Source organism: Callospermophilus lateralis, chromosome 17 (assembly GCF_048772815.1).
Source record: "Callospermophilus lateralis isolate mCalLat2 chromosome 17, mCalLat2.hap1, whole genome shotgun sequence".
Classification (NCBI taxonomy): domain Eukaryota; kingdom Metazoa; phylum Chordata; class Mammalia; order Rodentia; family Sciuridae; genus Callospermophilus; species Callospermophilus lateralis.
In genome coordinates, this window is record NC_135321.1 from 29195756 (window position 1) to 29215350 (window position 19595).

Genomic DNA, 19595 nt, shown 5'->3' on the forward strand with positions numbered 1-19595 from the left:
GCAGAAAAACACCCACAAGAGTGATTATGTGATCAATAACGTTTTAAAACAAGTAAAATATGATCGCTGAAAGTATATTAAAAATGGAACTCAAGATTCAGAATTAAGGGGGGATAGTAGAGGATAGGAAAGGCAGCAGAATACAACAGACACCAGAATGGCAATATGTAAATCAATGGTTGTGCAACTGATGTGATTCTGCAATCTGTATATGGGGTAAAAATGGGAGCGCATATCCCACTTGAATCAAAGTGTGAAATATGATATATCAAGAACTATGTAATGTTTTGAACAACCTACAATAAAAATTAATTAAAAAAAAAAGATTCAGAATTAGAATCTTAAAATAAAATTAAAAGCAAAAAAAAAATACTACCAGCTAATAATTGAAAAGTGATTTCTATTTGTCAACCAATAGATAAAACGGAAAATACAAATAGAGATTAGAAAACATCTGAAAATAATCTTAAAATATATAGGACACATTCACAGCATATATCAGAGGACAATTCATATTGATATAAGCTTTATCAGTCAGAATTAAAATATGCAACTGAGTTAACAAAAAAAAAAATCTAAGGAAACCAACATAGAAAAAAAAGACAAAAGCAGGTAGACAGTGAAAAGAAAACAATTGAGTAGAAAAACAATAATAATAATTACAGAAAAATCAAAGAAATACACAAATCCTTAGTTAATTTATACAAATAATATAGAAAAATAGTAAACAGAAAATTATAAATAGGAAATTACTGTTGACACTATGGAAACAAATTCTTATACAGTTCCATAAATCCTTAAAAATGTGATTTAAAACCTAGATGCATAATTTTTTTAGTGATACTACTGCCTAAAGTTCTGCTTAGTAAAGTTAGATGGCTTAACAGACCAAATAAGCACAGACTAGATAGAAAAGTTATAAAGAAACTACCACTATACAAAAGAAACCTACCTGGTCCATATGGTTTCATAGGAGATTCTATTAAAATGAATTATTAATCAATGAATGAATGAATGAAGCCATGACTATAGATAAGATAAATTGAGAGTGAAGACAAGAATTGGAAACTATTTCTATTTCAGACGTTATGATACTAAGGAACACCTAAAAATTATGAGAAATTGCTCAAAATGCTAATTAGCAAAGGGAAAGGAGTTTGAAATGAACCTATAAAAAACCAACATCCTTTATATAAGAAAATGATGACAATTCTAATGGTTCATTTTGATATGAAGATTCAGTGGTTAATCCCAGTTACTTACCTGATTCACACACATAATTATATTTGGTCAAGACTGTATAAAATACTTCATAGGTCCCCAAAAATGCTTGTACTGATCTCCTATCATCCCATATCTTTATTAGCATTCTTATTCCTGGCTAATATCCAGGGCCTCCTGCTGAGATTGAGGATACAGTCTCTGAGATGTCAACTGCACAATATAGACTGGCAATGATTTTGACTGTGGGGGTAGGGTATCTGATAGAAAAGCCTGTTTGCCTCCACTGCTTATCTCCCATGAAAATGTTCTTTATAAATGCATTTCCAACCACAGGGCAGCCTCTCAGAGTCATTCCTATGCTCTGCTGAGGTCTGAAGTTTCTTCAAATAATCAACTTGAAATATGCTGAAGAATTACATTTTGGGTGGGTTATATTACTGTCCCACATAAGTGTTTAAGAGAGTTTCTTCAAAAATTGTTTTATATATTATCTCCCTAAAAGAAAATGGCTCTTAAGTGTCCCAGAGGGCAACCATTTTGTGAAACACAAAGAAACTTTTACAAATAAACCTTTCTAAAATTATCTTTTGAAAATTTGGAACAAAGCTCAGCTGGCTCCCTTTTCTTTGGTTCTGTCTCAGTGGTAGGTCAGAGAATTTGAGAATTGAAGGGCTTTTTCAATTATCTAATAAACAGCAGGTTTCCATTAAAGCACAAACTCAAATCATCTAAATAATATGCTACTTGTTCTTCTAAATAACTATATGTTGGTTCTTTGACTCTCAACTTTAATATGCAAATATATTGATCAGTTCTTAAAATACTTATATGTATATCTTTTCCTTAATTTTGTTCTTAATTTCTTCTATCTCCACAATTCCTTCCCAAATATACAGTATTAAAATTGATCCACAATTAAAACAATGTTTGCTATTGCTTCTTGGTAGCTTCCATAATGATTATTTACCAATGGCTGGTAGACAAAGGGTTAAGTGAGTGAATTGAATTGTGTGATGCTCAAGCAAAGCTACTGGCCACTGCTCAAACAAAAACAGAGATGTACAGGAAAGAAGTAAAAACACACTTTAAACAGGAACCATTACAATAGAAAGGGAAGAACCAAGTATAGAACTGGACTCAATTCCAAATACAACAAGAACTGCTTAGGGACTTATAGCCAATGAGCAGGATGGGGGTCAGTGGATGAAAAATTAGCAAGAAGAAGTATTTGGGAGAACTAGGGAGGATTCTGGTTAAACCGATTTAATGAGATTCTTGCTGAAGGCAAGATGTCACGTGGAATATGGTAAGGTAGAATAATTTGATCATATATGGAGGTGGTGATTAGATGTAAAGGTTGGGGATTGCTCTCTAAACTGATTAAGCAGTTCTTGCTTAAACTGTGTTATCCAAAAGATAAACATAGAAGACCAAAATTCTAAATTTAGGTGAGAAGAGGGTTCAGAGGAAGTTGAGGAAATGCTGATCAAAGAGTGAGGTTTGTTAAGTATATCAGCAGAAGCCAGAACATGAAGGTCATTCTCAGTTATAGGATTAAGTTTTGCTTGTGGATGAAAAGCACTTCAGAAAGTCTGTATTTTAGACTTCAGTCTGTGATTCCAGACTGAAGAGTAAGGCAAGCGTGGTTTATGAAAGACCACATATGCCAGCATGTCATATTAGACATGTCTTTAATAGCTGCTGACATGTAAGTGACAAGATTTTTTTTATGATGATTCTGGTATGATTATGAAAAATATAATGAGAGGGAAAAACATATTTACAAAGAAAACAGTGTTGAGTTTAATACAACAGAGGCTTTGAGAAGAAATGCAAGATTCTGACCTAGGTAAGAAGGAAAGAATCAAGACATATTTGAAAGATATTTTGGAGTGAGGTATAGTAAAAAATTGACATGTTTGCATGAAGAATATGAAAGTGAAAGGGTCCAAAGATATCTTTAAGATTTTAGTCTAAATAATTGATTATCATAAGATGAATACAGCCTCTTAATCATATTAGTGAACGGGTATATTTCTCTTTATTTTGAGTGAGATGTAGTGAGAACATCCTCATCTTAGTTTTAACTTTATGAAATCTAAGCTATTGTTGGAATTGAGATGACTAAGCTAACTAGTGAAGATGAGGTCAGGCCTCTGACCTCTGTGTTATAATTGGGAACAAAACAAAACAAAACAAAAAACAACAGGTGACAGAGAGATAGTGACAACTGCAATTTTAAAGCTCAGGAAATACATACACACATACATGTATGAAAAGATCCCGGTGAAACCCATTAGTTTTCATAATTAAAGTTGTTAAAATTATTAATTCTACCAAAGATGAAAAAAAGCTAAGGAGAAAAAAATCCAAATAATTTTATTTTTATTGGTTTTAATTTTTAAATACATGACAGTGGAATGCATCATAATTCTTATTACAAATATAGAACAATTTTTCAACCAATGTCTGTATATAAAGTATGTTCACATCAATTCATGTCTTCATACATGTACTTTGGATAATGATGTCTATCACATTTCACCATCCTTGCTAATCCCCTGCCCCCTCCCATTCCCTCCCACTCCTCTTCTCTGTCTAGAATTCATCTATTCCTACCATGCTCTCCCTCCCTACCCTACAATGAGTCAGCTTCCTTATATCAGAGAAAACATATCAGCATTTGTTTTTTGGGATTGGCTAACTTCACTTAGCATTATCTTCTCCAGCGCCATCCATTTACCTGCAAATGCCATTATTTTATTCTCTTTTATTGCTGAGTAAAATTTGATTGTGTATATATGCCACATTTTTTATACATTTATCCACTGAAGGGCATCTAAGTTGGCTCCACAGTTTAGCTATTGTGAATTGTGCTGCTATAAACATTGATGTGGCTGTGTCCCTGTAGTATGCTGTTTTTAAGTCGTTTGGGTATAGACCGAGGAGAGGAATAGCTGGGTCAAATGGGTTCCATTCCCAGATTTCCAAGGAATCTCCATACTGCTTTCCATATTAGTTGCACCAATTTGCAGTCCCACCAGCAATGTATGAGTGTGGCTTTTTCCCCACATCCTTCCCAACACTTATTGTTGTTTGTCTTCATAGCTGCCATTCTGACTGGTGTGAGATGGTATATTTGAGTTGTTTTGATTTGCATTTCTCTAATTGCTAGAGATGATGGAATTTTTTTCATATATTTGTTGATTGATTGAATATCCTCTTCTGAGAAGTGTATATTCATGTCCTTGGCCCATTTATCGATTGGATTATTTGTTTTTTTGTGTGTGTTTAGCTTTTTGAGTTCTTTATATATTCTAGAGATTAGTGCTCTATCTGATGTGGCGGGGGGGGGGGGGGGGGAGGGGTAAAAATTTGCTCCCAAGATGTAAGCTCTCTATTCACCTCACAGATTGTTCCTTTTGCTGAAAAGAATCTTTTTAGTTTGAGTCCATCCCATTTATTGATTCTTGGTTTTAATTCTTGCATTATAGGAGTCCCATTAAGGAAGTTGGGGCTAATCCCACAAGATGAAGATTAGGGCTTACTTTTTCTTCTATTAGACGCAGGGTCTCTGGTTTAATTTCTAAATCCTTGATCCATTTTTAATTGAGTTTTGTGCATGGTGAGAGACAGGGATTTCTTTTCATTTTGTTGCTTATGGAAATCCAGTTTTCCCAGCACCATTTGTTGAAGAGGCTATCTTTTCTCCAATGCATGTTTTTTGGCACCTTTGTCTAATATAAGATAACTGTAATTTTGTTGGTTAGTCTCTGTGTCCTCTATTCTGTACCATCGATCTATCAGTCTGTTTTGCTGCCAATACCATGCTGTTTTTGTTACTATTGCTCTGTAGTATAGTTTAAGGTCTGGTATAGGATGCCACCTGCTTCACTCTTTCTGTTAAGAATTGTTTTAGCTATTCTAGGTCTCTTATTTTTCCAGATGAATTTCATGATTGCTTTTTATATTTCTCTGAGGAATGCCATTAGGATTTTGATTGGAATTGCGTTAAATCTGAATAGTGCTTTTGAAAGTATGGTCATTTTGATAATATAAATTTTGCCTATCCAAGGGCAAGGTAGATCTTTCCATCTTCTAAGGTCTTCTTTGATTTCTTTCTTTAGGGTTCTGTATGTTTTATTGTATAGATCTTTCACCTCTTTTGTTAAGTTGATTCCCAAGTTTTGTTTTTTTTTTCCAGTCTATTGTATATGGGGTACTTTTCCTCATTTCTATTTCAGAGGATTTGTCACTGATATACAGAAAAGCCTTTGATTTATGGGTGTTGATTTTATAACCTGCTACTTTGCTGAATTCATTTACTAGTTCTAGAATTTTTCTGGTGGAGCTTTTTGGGTCTTCTAGGCATAGAATCATATCATCAGCAAATAGTGCTAATTTTAGTTCTTCTTTTCCTATATATATCCCTTTAATTTCTTTCATCTGTCTAATTGCTCTGGCCAGTGTTTCAAGGACTATGTTAAATAGAAGTGGTTAAAGAAGGCATCCCTGTCTTGTTCCAGTTTTTAGAAGGAATGCCTTCAATTTTTCTCCATGTAGAATGATGTTGGCCTGGGGCTTAGCACAGATAGTCTTTATCATGTTGAGATATGTTCTGTTATCCCTAGTTTTTCTAGTGTTTTGAACATGAAGGGGTGCTGTATTTTGTCAAATGCTTTTTCTGTGACTATTGAGATGATCACATGATTCTTTGAGTCTATTGATGTGATGAATTACATTTATTGATTTCCTTATGTTGAACCAACCTTACATACCTGGGGTGAATCCCACTTGATCATGGTGCACGATCTTTTTGATATGTTTTTTTGTATTCAATTTGCCAGAATTTTATTGAGAATTTTTGCACTATGTTCATAAGAGATATTGGTCTAAAGTTTTCTTTCTTTCATATGTCTTTGCCTGGTTTTGGAATCAGGGTGATATTGGCCTCATAGAATGAGTTTGGAAGTGCTGCCTCTTTTTCTATTTCCTGAAATAAATTGAAGAGTATGGTACTAGTTCTTCTTTAAAGGTCTTGTAGAACTCAGCTGTGTAACTGTACAGTCCTTTTCTTGGTTGGTAGGTTTCTGATGGTGTCTTCTATTTCATGACTTGATATTGGTATGTTTAAATTATGTATATCTTCCTGATTCAGTCTGGGCAAGTTGTGTGACTTAAGAAATTTGACAATGCCTTTTATTTTATTGGAGTATAAGTTTTCAAAATAATTTTTAATTATCCTTTGTATTTCTGTAGTCTGTTGTGATATTACCTTTTTCATCGCATATGCTGATAATTTGAATTCTCTCTCTCCTTCTCTTCGTTAGCATAGCTAAGGGTCTGTCAATTTTATTTATTTTTTCAAAGAACCAACTTTTTGTTTTGTCAATTTTTTCAATTGTTTCTTTTGTTTCAATTTCATTGGTTTCATTTTTTTTATTGTTGGTTGTTCAAAACATTATATAGTTCTTGATATATCATATTTCACACTTTGATTCAAGTGGGTTATGAACTCCCATTTTTACTCCGTATACAAATTGCAGAATCACATCAGTTACACTTCCATTGATTTATATATTGCCATACTAGGGTCTGTTGTATTCTGCTGCCTTTCCTATCCGTTACTACCCCCCTCCCCTCCCCTCCCCTCCCCTCTTCTCTCTCTACCCACTCTACTGCAGTTCATATCTCCCCCTTGTATTATTTTTCCCTTTCCCCTCGATACCTCTTGTATGTAATTTTGTATAACCCTGAGGGTCTCCTTCCATTTCCATGCAATTTCCCTTCTCCCTCCCTTTCCCTCCCACCTCTAGTCCCTGTTTAATGTTAATCTTCTTCTCATGCTCTTCGTCCCTACTCTGTTCTTAGTTACTCTCCTTATATCAAAGAAGACATTTGGCATTTGTTTTTTAGGGATTGGCTGGCTTCACTTAGCATAATCTGCTCTAATGCCATCCATTTCCCTCCAAATTCTATGATTTTGTCATTTCTTAATGCAGAGTAATACTCCATTGTGTATAAATGCCACATTTTTTTTAATCCATTCGTCTATTGAAGGGCATCTAGGTTGGTTCCACAGTCTTGCTATTGTGAATTGTGCTGCTATGAACATCGATGCAGCAGTGTCCCTGTAGCATGCTCTATTTAGGTCTTTAGGGAATAGACCGAGAAAGGGAATAGCTGGGTCAAATGGTGGTTCCATTCCCAACTTTCCAAGAAATCTCCATACTGCTTTCCAGATTGGCTGCACCAATTTGCAGTCCCACCAACAATGAACAAGTGTACCCTTTTCCCCACATCCTTGCCAGCACTTGTTGTTGTTTGACTTCATAATGGCTGCCAATCTTACTGGAGTGAGATGGTATCTTAGGGTGGTTTTGATTTGCATTTCTCTGACTGCTAGGGATGGTGAGCATTTTTTCATGTACTTGTTGATTGATTGTATGTCCTCCTCTGAGAAGTGTCTGTTCATGTCTTTGGCCCTCATTGGTTTCATTTTTAATTTTAATTATTTCTTGCCTTCTACTGCTTTTGCTGTTGATTTGTTCTTCTTTTTCTGAGGCTTTGAGATGTAAAGTAAGGTCATTTATTTGTTTATCATTTGTTTATTATTTCTTCTTTTAAGGAAGGAACTCCATACAATAAGTTTTCGTCTTAGAACTGCTTTCATAGTGTCCCAGAGATTTCTATATGTTGTGTCTATGTTCTCATTTATCTCTAAAAATTTTTTAATCTCCTCTTTGATGTCTTCTGCAACCCATTGTTTATTCAGTAGCATATTGTTTAGTCTCCAGGTGTTGGAGTAATTTTTATTTTTTATTTTGTCATTGGTTTCCAGTTTCATTCCATTATGATCTGATAAAATACATTGTAGTATCTCTACATTTTTGTATTTGCTAATAGTTTCTTTATGGCATAGTATATGGTCTATTTTAGAGAAGGATCCATGTGCTGCTGAGAAGAAAGTGTATCTGCTTGATGCAGGTTGAAATATTCTATGTATGTGAGTTAAGCCTAAGTTATTGATTATATTATTGAGTTCTATAGAGTCTTTATTCAACTTTTTTTTTCAAAGATTTATCCAGTGGTGAGAGAGGTGTGTTAAAATCACCCAAGATTATTGTGTTAGGATCAATTTGACTCCTGAACTTGAGAAGAATTTGTTTGATAAACATAGCTGTACTATTGTTTGGGTCATATATATATTTATGATTGTTACTACCAGGTTAATCCATATCAGTAGATTAATTAATTATTAATTAAAGCTTTAACCTAATCAATACATGCTTATAACTTGAATGTCTTAAATTAGTGTCTTCATTTATTTGGGGCACTTTCTTCCCTTGTCTTTTCATGTTGCTCGTGTGTCTTCCTTTCCAGCTCTGTGGGTCTAGATTGTTATTGTTTTTACTCCATAGGTTTGTAGTGCTCTTGTAGAGTACCAAGATCTCTCCTTTGTGGGGAAGGACAATGTTAACAGATCCCAATATCAACAATTTGTTGTTATTAAGATGTTTACACTTTAGTCTCAGTGTACAAAAATGTTGGATTAAATTATTATCTAAAATATAATCAGTAGTTTTGTAAAAAGGTTTACAGTTTCTGACAGTGGACAATAACCTGGGGGTGGAGTTTAGGATGATATGCTGAGGAGGTAGGATGTGAGGATATAGAGTCAATATATCTTAGGAAGTATGAAGGAGAAATCTAGTAAAGAGGGTTAGTAGCAAGAGAATAGGTAGGAAGTAATTTAGGGTAGGCAAGTACATGGGAAGACAGTAGAGTACATAAAACAAACACACATATGTATTTAGAAAAATACAGATGTTAAGACAGTAAAATTTGGAGGAGGAAAGAAAAATGAAAGAATAAAAAAAAAGGGCATATACAATACCTCTATATTTTATTAAAGTCCTCTTTCATGCAAAGGTTTCACATATGTTGGGGATGTGAGGGCCGGAGGATGGAGCGGTAGAGGGAAAAAAGAAACAAACCAATAAACCAACCAACCAACCAACAACGGAAGAAACCAGGGTGGTAGCTAGCTTTAGAGATCCGCATCACTCCTGCTTCTCTTCTCATCCTGTAGGTGGCATTGTCTATTGCAAGCTGGTGTCTCTGCCCTCAGGATGGTGGAGGTAACCAGGGTGGGAAGACTGGTCCTTGCATAGAGCGCCTGGATGCAGGGAGTGGAATCCACCAGTTCCCTACAGAAAGACTGCACCTTCTGGGTCTCTCTCTCTCTCTTAAAAAAGAGAAATTTTTTTTCAATATTTATTTTTCAGTTTTCGGTGGACACAACATCTTTTTATTTTATTTTATGTGGTGCTGAGGATTGAACCCAGCGCCCCACACATGCCAGGAGAGCGCATTACCACTAGAGCCACATCCCCAGCCCCTTCTGGGTCTCTTTTTGGGACCTATCGCTCAAGTGATGTTAGCACGCCGGGTACTATCTCCCTCTCTTGCCTGGAGATTTCCCAGTTCCTGATATATCCCTCTCCCCCAGCAGTTCCCAATTGAGGATACTCTCACCCTGGGGCTCCCGTGGGCAGCTTCCTGGTAGCACTGCACACCTGTGTAGGGCAGCTACTGTGTTGGGTTCAGCTGCTGGGGAGGGGAGAATGTTGGAAACCTGGTACCTGGCTGCTGGAGATCTGATCTGGGAACTACCCCAGCTAAATGGCAAGAATGTTGAGTCAAGATGGTGGCGGTCTGCTTTCAGCACCAGGTGTCTGGTGAGGTGGAGAGAGTCTGGTGAAGTGGGGGGAGCCAGGCAATGGCGTTGTACTGTGGGTAGATAGCAGGTGAATGTCCTTCGTGGGAGTGGAGCAAGTCTTGGCGATCTGCAGGTGTGTTGATAGGTGATTCTGCTAAGGCACTCCACGAGTCTTGCATGGATTGGAACTTAGAGGCTTTGAGTCCTGCTCCAACACCAGGCATCCTCCTCTAATGCTGAGACCCGGAGCCCCACATGAGGTCACAGTGCTGGTGATTTCTGCAGAGAGCAGCTGGATAGGGGACCTCTAACATTCTTGGAGATATAGTATTTCTACTAGGCGAGATCTGAGAGACTGGCTGCAGAGGTACAGGGTGGCTCACTCCCTTCCTTCTGCCATCTTGGATTGGATCCAAGAAATTCCCAAATTATTTTTGAAATATATATCTAATATCTGAAACCAACAAAGATGTAGCTTTCAGTTTATATTCCTGAAATTCTCAAAATTCCTAAGGTTGTCTGTAAGGAAAGTTGATTTGCATTTCAAATTTTTTTCCAAAGCTTCCAAATTAACACTTTCATATAAAGATACCCTTTGAGGACTCAAAAACAGGAGGAAAACAACCATTGAAGTGTACACAGAAATTCTCTTCCAGTGGGTCAGGTTCCATTTCTTTGCATTTCTCAACAAGAAAGTGCCTTTTACATGTTTGTTGAATTTAACTGAGTGTTCCCTGCTCTGAACATTTGCTAAAGTGTGAACATACTGTTAAAGAGAACCAGAGCTAGACAATACAATAGTGAAGGCAGTAAAGATAGATTATATTCAGGAACTATTGCTATAGAGAAAAAAGGGATTTAAGTATAGAACTGGGTTGAATTCTGAATATAATAGGACTAACAGGGATTCACAGGCAAGGAACAGAGTGGGAAAGAAGGAGGAGGAGGAGGAGTTGCATCCATAGATAGAAAATTACCAAGAAGAGACATCAAGGGTAGGAGGATTTTTGCTAAGCTGATTTAACAGGGATTTTTGCTAGGCCAGGGTGATCAGAAATGATTTCCTGTGAACTGACTTAGTAGGGTTCTTGCTACAACTGAGCTATGCATACCCTGCAGGGTAGAAACAAGCACAGGGCCAAAGTTGAGGCCAAGTTAAAAAAGAACTCAGCAAATCTCTACTCAAGCTTGGTTAAAGAGTCTTTGTCAGCATACATATTACTTTTTTTTTTATATAGTTTGTTATTTAATTCAAAGGTCCCTTGTCTCCTAACAATGAAAAATCACAAGGAAATTCTTGAAAACAGAAACACTAAAAGTATTTTACATTTTAAGGTTTGTAAAAACCATGGAGAATTTAAGAACGACAGAATAAGTAGTGAAAAGGCATAGTAATTAACATGAATTAGACAAGATAAAAGTGACTGAAAAAATTTAACTAAAAAAGTTAATTATGAATAAAATAATATCATCAAGAATATAATCAAAGGATGATAACTATAATGTATTATAGCTTAAAGGAACTCTAGAGATTATCTTCTTATTTTACAATGAGATGCTTGAGTCCCTCAAAACATACAGATATTTTAGTGGAAACATCACTCTGGTTATTACCAATTGTTTAATGAGAACAAGCCAAGAGGGACCTAGAGTTAGCTTATAGTCTCACTATATCAAGAGCTTCCTAATTTTCACTCCAATTCAAATCTAGTGGAAATACACTCAAAATTCAAATATATTTATACTAGAGAAATATCTGTCATTATTTACCTTCTTTTCCCCCTTAAGAACTTTGTCTAATTATTATTTTGTGGCTCATATAATATAATCAGTCACTCACATAAATGTGTTTTTCACCAGAACCTATTAAAAAAGATTGGTGAACCAAAGTGAATGAGTTATTAGTGATTTGATGATTTTTTATTAAATTTAAACTTATTTTTATTTTCAGCAATGACAATGCAGTTTATCAGTCATCAGTTTCCTGATTATCATGACCCCACTATAGGTGAGTAAAAACCTCTTTTCCCCTTTGTCCAAATAAAGACACTCTAAATAAGTAGCCTGTTGATGTTGATAATGACGTTGAAGAATAAATAAGTGAATTTATTGTATTATGAACACACACCCATTGTGTAAGTTTTCATAATATTTGTCTTTATATCTTGTAACACACTCTAATAATTTTTTTTTATTATTATTCTGATAAATGATGGTTAGTATCCATTAAGTTGACCTTAGGATCCACTAATGGATATTTACTATTAGAGAAACTGACTTGAAAAACTGTTGTCTAGTTAATATAGGTGACATAATTATATAGGGATTCGGTAATTTGCTTCCTGTTTACCAGTCTCTGAATTTTCTGTTGTAGAATTAATTAACCTTGTTAATGGCACATTTGGAGAAGTCATTAGATGTAGACATAATTTTATCCAGCATCCTCCTCTCACAGATGAGGAAACTAAGACTTAAAGAGTCAAAATATTGTAAAAGCTCCCAATTCAGCCAAGTTTTATTCCCTTATGCAGTTTTCTCTCATAATGCAGTACAGAAGCATTGCACTGGGAAAGATTTCTCATTCATTCAAAGTAGGAAAAATGTCTTTAAAATTGCTTTATTCATAAAGCTATTTTAAAAAATAGATTGAAATTTTTCTAGCACAGTTCACGAAAGTCATCTTTGCCTAGAAATATACCAAGTGTTATTTCCCAGAGAGGGAAGCCGAGATCTCCAGGGCCCTTCATGGTTAATTCCTTGACTCTTGGAGGGTGAGCTCCAGTAATGACTCCCCATTACTTACCTCATTTATTTTCTCAATTTTCATGTCTTGTCCTTGCCCCCTGCCTGTGGATAATATCCTCTAGTTTCCATCTGCTAATCAAGGAATTTCGATTCAAAATACATAAAATATTATCCTATATATAAAGCTCCTATATTTCTTCCTGTAGGTCCTAGAGAATATTTGCTTGAATACTATATTGAAATGAAGAAAATGCATGAGTTTTTAAATGTCTTATAATTCATTAAGATGTCTTCATTAGGTAAACAGAATAAATAAGATTTAAATACAATTGATTGGTACATTGTTGACCAAGAAGGCCTTCCCCAAGGAGTTTTTGTGTCTCTGAGAATAATCACTTAATAAAGTTTTAGAAGTGTTTTGGTATAACTAAGTCGGTTTTCTAAATATCTAGAGTACCAGTAGCTTTGTACCACTTAAATGTGTGTTACAGAAAAGGGGAAATCTCTGGCCATAAGTTCTGAATCTTGTGTCTGTTGGAAAATTGCATAATATAATTTATGAAATCACAAGCTCCCTCTGCTCTTTGTTGTTTTCTGTGATTATTTAAATTGTATATGTATCACTGTCTCAAAAACTTGCCTCTTGTTCACCAGTTTATCGTGTCTAATAGCTTACATAGGACAGTGAATGTGAATAAACCGTAAATGGCTCCTTCAAGAGAAAGAAATAAGGATGTGATGGTTTCTTTAGATATTCACATGGCCCATCCATCACTTCAGATTAAACTAACTGGACAGCCACTACTAACAGGTGGCTAACATCATACTTTTATCTACTATGAATAAAGTAGCTAGCATTAAAAGAAAAAGTTTGAAAATAGAAAGACTATTTTATTACTTTCTGTTCGATTTTCCCATCATCTCATTTCTTATCTTCTCTAATGGGAACATTAGTTAACAATTTCCCATTGGTATCCTGCTTGAAAGAAGGTCAAAGTCCCAAGTAATTTTCTCTTCACCAGCTCTGACTACATAACTGTAACTCAGTCTAGCTGCCTTAATCATCCCTCAGGAGAGAATTCATGTTAGTACATTTTGAAAATCTTACAAATTGAAGAAGAATAAGCATAGTTATTTCATGACTGAAATAGTAAATGAATATTCTTCAATCCCTGTTTGGATCTGTTTATCATCCTGACTGATTTTTTTAAATTTTATTTATTTATTTTGTACATACATGACAATAGTTGAATGCCTTACACTCATTATTACCCATTTACAGCACAATTTTTTGTAACTCTGTATATAAAGTATGTTCACGCCAATCCCTGAAATATTTGAGTCATTTGTAGGCTTTTATTTTCTCCCCCACCTTCAAATTAGAATCATCCTTTTTTGAAACTTTATAAACTCTGAAAATTTATTTTATTCATAATAAGAATCAGGGATATTATTAGGTAGTGTCCTATCCAGAGAAATAATTGTTCTTATTTCTTGGCAAGCATTTTGGTGAGAGACCAATGATTTTGGTTTCTGAAAATCCACAGAGTATGCCAAAGAAAGGGATATATTTAAATCTATTGATTTAATTCTTCTAATGGGAGAAGAATTCATGTAAAATTTAAACTATGTTCCTTTAATAGACTTAAGTATGGGTAAATTCAAGTTTTAATTTAATCTTTAAAATGGAACTTCTCTGAGCATTAGACATGGCACCAATTACAGCTGATTTTTCCATAATAAAGTTATTATAGAAATAATAAGAAACAACATTTCGACCAATGGACTGGTTCTAATCTTTCTTGTTAATAAACCCACATGCCATATTTAAGTAATGATTCATTAAAAATGACCATTGCATGCCATTCACTTGGCAAAAAATAAATATCTAATCTTTGGAAAGCAATCCGTTTGTCCTCCAAAAATAAAATATTGAAATAGTACATTTCAAGCCCTGGATGAATTCAGCCAGAGGAGTTAATGCAAATGCACAGATATTTGTAATATTTTTGAAGTTAGCTATTAATATAAGAAAGAAGTCAACACTGTTTAGAAAGGGTTTTGAAAAGACTGGGCGGCTGTTAAACAGCCCTCTCCTCAACTCTATTCACTGTGAACTAGGATCAAGCTCTCCACACTTTTCAAAAGCCAAGAAACTCCTGCCATCTTTTCTAGAATACAGAAATCCTCCTTCAAGGAAATCTTTCAGGAAATACCAGACTTCTTAAATACTTTTGAGAAAATGACATGTGAATGCTTGTCATGGTATGCCTTTTTAGTTTCATTATAACTTGCTTGAAGTTGAAAATCTGAATGTATAGAATTCTAATGGAATATAAATTAAAAATCAGATTATTGATTTTTCCCCAAACAAATGAGCTTCCTTTCCTTGAAACCAAGAATGTAATAAAAGATATCAGGTTCTGCATTTTACTCCAAAATTATGGTTTAATGAAAACTGTGTATGTTGAGAATTGTTTCTGCTGATGTTTATTGTCAGTCACAGGAAGGCAAACACATAAGCACAGAAAATAGGTTCACCTCATTTGCAAATGAATGCAGAAGGAAACATAATGTTTACAACCAGTGTACCCTGAAAAAGATGCCTAGTCCTGGATGGGCAGTTCTGAAGTCTGGAGGATTTGTGTTTTCCTGCAGTTACACAGTTCCTTAACTTTGATTAAATCACATATGTAACTAGTGATTATCTCCTACTCTCCTTAAAGAAGGTAAACACAGCACATGCAGAGATCAAATGGAGTCAGTGTTGTCCAAGCACTTCAAGACAAATGGAGAAGAATTAAATGAGACCATACAGTGAATAGAAAAGCACAAGGCATGGCAGGAGTGTAGCAAGGTAAAATCCACTTGCCTTGAAGACAGGGAAGCTTTTTGTCAAAAAACAAAATTACAACCATTCAGTTGTAGACCTAATCGACTTTTGTTCACCAACAATTTATGAATCTGGGCACCCTTATTCTTCCAAATAGAATGAGAGCTCCCTCTGGACAATGGCAGAACAGCATGCTTTTTTATGATGAGGACAAAGAAACAGAATGTTTTAGTCAGCTTTTGTGGAACTCTGACCAAAAGACCTGGCAAGAACAACACAGAGAAGGGAAATTTTATTTGTGGCTCATGGTTTCAGAGTCTCAGGCCATACCTGACTACATAGGTCTGGGCCTGAGATGATGCAGTATATCAGAATGGTGTGGTGAAGGAAAGCAGCTCAGAGAACTCCTCTCGTCGGGGACAAAAGATAAACCCAAAGGCATGCATCAGTGACCCACCTCTTTACTTGCCTAGTGTTACCACCAAGTTAATCCATCCCAGTAGATTAATTAATTATTAATTAAAGCTTTAACCTAATCAATACATGCTTATAACTTGAATGTCTTAAATGAGGTTTTCTTTTCTTTTAATATTTTTTTTTAGTTGTAGATGTATCATTATTTATTTATTTTTCTATGGTGCTGAGGATCGAACCCAGTGCCTCACATATGCAAGGAAAGCACTCTACCACTGAGCTCCAGCTCCAGCCCAAATGAGGTTTTCATCAGAGCATTTATTGAAATATACCGTTGGCACTTTTTTTTCCACTCTTTTGTCTTTCCTCCTCCTAATCTAGCATATAATCTGTGTCCCATCCACTCAGGATCCTGAGGTATTGATTTCTGCCTGCTCTTCACTTTGCAGGTTAGCTTCAGGTTTTGTTAATCAGGAATTTTGTGCAATTTCCTTGTGGAAATGAGAGTCTTAACCTTGGAAAGTAACCTAGTGGTAAAACGTACATGAGCTTCGCCATCCAACAGAAGTGATTTTTGAATCCCTCTTGCTAGCATTCAAGCAAATTGCTAAACATCTCTAAGCCACAGCTGACACACTTGGAAGCTATATCTACTTCAGAATACTGTGAGAGTTAAAAGCAACGTATGTCAAACTCTTACAGTAATTCTTGGCATATTGTAAGTAGGGTTGCCAGAATTAGCTAATAAAAATACAGAATGCACAGTTAAGTTTAAATTTCAGACAGATATTATTTTTTTGGTGTGTTTGAGTCACCTAATTTGCTGCTGCAAACAAAAGACCTGACAAGAACAATTAAAGAAGGAAAAGTTTATTTGGGGGATCACATTTTCAGAGATGTTAGTCCATAGATTGTTGACTCCATTCTGTGGAGCCTGAGGCAAAGCAGAACATCACAGTGGAAGAGTGTGGTGGAGGAAAGCAGCTTCAGGCATGTCTTCCAAGAAGCAGAGAGAGACCTGCTCAACACAGACAAAATATATATCTTCAAGGCACACCCCCAGTGACCCACCTCCTCCAGCTACATCCTACCTTCTTTCAGTTACAACTCAGTAAAATCTCTATCAGGGGATTAATTCTCTGATAAATTGGCTCTTATAACCCAATCATTTCACCTCTACATCTTCTTGCATGGTTTTACATATGAGCTTTTGGAGGATGCCTCATATATACATCATAACAATAGAAACACAATACAAAGTTGACTCATGCTACTGGTTTTGTGGAGTTAAAGCAGGTAGGACTTCCTTATTAATCCTGCATGTGGTAGACTATATATGTCAATGGCTATTTCTTGCCATGAAGAATAACCAGAAAAAAATCATCACTGAAAAATTTAAAAATTATGCTAATGCCAATTTATTATTTCTTCTGCTTTTTTTTCTTTGTCTACTCTTCTGTTTCTCTTTTTATCTATTGGTGCACCAAAATAGACAAGGATTCTTTCTTTATTGAACTTTCTTGCCTAGTTTTATTTCGTCATTTTAAAGAGCTGTTTGTATCTTTTCATCTGAGATATGTTCTTCTTTTCTTCCTCATTGTATTATATTAATGCAGCACACGGTTTAGTAAAGCTAGTCTTATTGACTTTTTCAACTGCTTCTTTGGGCTGGTTTTCCTACAAAAAGAAAACAACTTTAACAACCCAGAAATCAGTTATAATATTATGATCCCACCTGCCCATATATTTGTTTGGTTCTTGCAGTGCCCAGAAATTAATGAAACCACCTTTCCAGCTTTGCTTACATATTCTATTTTCAAGGAACACATACTCTTGTAATTGACTCAACTGTAAATGCTTTTCCTCTTTTACTGTTTTAGACCTCAGTTTCACTTACAAGCCATGAATGCTGTATAATATGCACACCCAGAAGATTTATATTCTTTCTGAGCAATTGTTAAGGACTGTAACAAGCTCTACAGGAAAAAAAAATACCATTTTATAGTGCAGTCTTCCTGAATGATTTTGGAAGTTTGAAAAAACAAGGAGCTCGTATAAGTGGCAACGTACATCAAGGATATAAACAGGTCTTCTGCAGAGAGCCACATGCCCAATGATTGCTCATGCAGCATGGTGCCTGAGTATGAAAAATATCAATGCAGTTAGACCAGCGTGGGGTGAACCTACCATGTGAAGTATATATTGCTCCAGATCTCTTGTGGAGCACAAACTTCTTAAGTATGAAATTTAAGGCAATATTTGGACTTGAATTACATAAAAATGGCCTACTTGCCATCTAAAGTATGAACTGATAGTGTCACTTCTTTGCTTCAATAGAAAATCTCTGTTACAATGTAAATACTCAGGGGTGGAGGAGGTAATGCCTAGGCCCATTAAGAGCCATCTATATAACAGCATTGATTAATGTGCTCAATTATTCTAGAAAGGAAACCACAGAGCCATGGTCTACAGAATAGTGCTGAAGGAATAGTTACAAGGTCTGTAGAAGATAGGATATTATTACTAGTCGAAAAAATACTATAGCATAATTCTTGAAGGAAATCAAGGCTGATAAGTTGAACTCGAAGAATTATATTTATTAATGATTCATGTCTGAACATGATAAAAATAGAAAGGTAGTTAGTTGTAGAAATTGAATTTTGTCTTCATATTGGCCCAGTTCTCTTCCCAGACTTATCTTCTAACAGCCTGTTGCTATTATGCTCTGGCCACAAGTTCTTTCTTCATTACTTAAATAAGCAAAACAGGCTCTTCTCCGCTTTTGGGTTTTACTAGTATTCTTTCCCGTTCCTTGAATATCTTTCCCGTTCCTTGAATATCTTCCCTGTGCTTTTAACATAGCAAGTTCCTCATTCTTGATTTGCAAGGACTCAGTTTGCATATCACCTCCTTAGAGTGGTCTCTGCCTACCTTACCTAAATGAACTATACAAAATATGAAAACACACACAAACCATGTGAAACACACAAATGTAGTACAGAGCTTATTTCCTTAATACTATTTATCAAATTCTGAATAAGAGGTAATGGGGCATTTTGTTGTTTATTTTCCCAACTGAGATGCAGCCTCTATAGTGTCCAGGAACATATTTGCTTTTTTACTCAGGACCTAGTGCAATGCATGGTTTATAAGGGATGATCAAAACATTTATTGAATAAAAGAATGCATGAACAACTTTCAGTGTCATCTTCCCTTTTACCTAAGTTAAACTTATGTGATCAGAATTTTAGACCTTTTGACTGTGTCATTTGATATAGTAATCTCAGCACCACCAGGATTGAATTCAAACCTTTGATTTTTATGAAACTTCAGTGGGGCAGCTGAGCATGACCATGCAATCTGGCTTCACTTTAAATGTATTATGCTGGATCTCCAATGGGATTTTACTGGTGCCTAAAAAATATGTTCAGGTCAAAAACTACTCACTTTCTCATTCTACTAAAACCAGTAGCTTCTACCATTTCCACACTTTCACTGATGATCTCGCTTTTTACTTTATTTAGAAAATAGAAATAACTAGAAGATTAATTCCTTTACACTCTCATCCATAAAATACTCCCCAAATTACCAACCACTATGCACCTACAATGGGCTTTCCCACTTATATTCATGTTCCTATGTAAGGCAGTTCTGTAC

General features: G+C 35.4%; 1 protein-coding gene across 1 annotated transcript in view; it reads left to right on the forward strand.

The window, feature by feature from the left end:
* Positions 1–19595, forward strand: part of Rit2 (Ras like without CAAX 2) — a 325091-nt gene that overhangs the window by 63310 nt on the left and 242186 nt on the right. The window contains exon 2 of the mRNA XM_076836867.1: positions 11898–11954. Within this exon, the coding sequence (XP_076692982.1) occupies positions 11898–11954 (57 nt within the window). The remainder of the gene's footprint in view (positions 1–11897; positions 11955–19595) is intronic.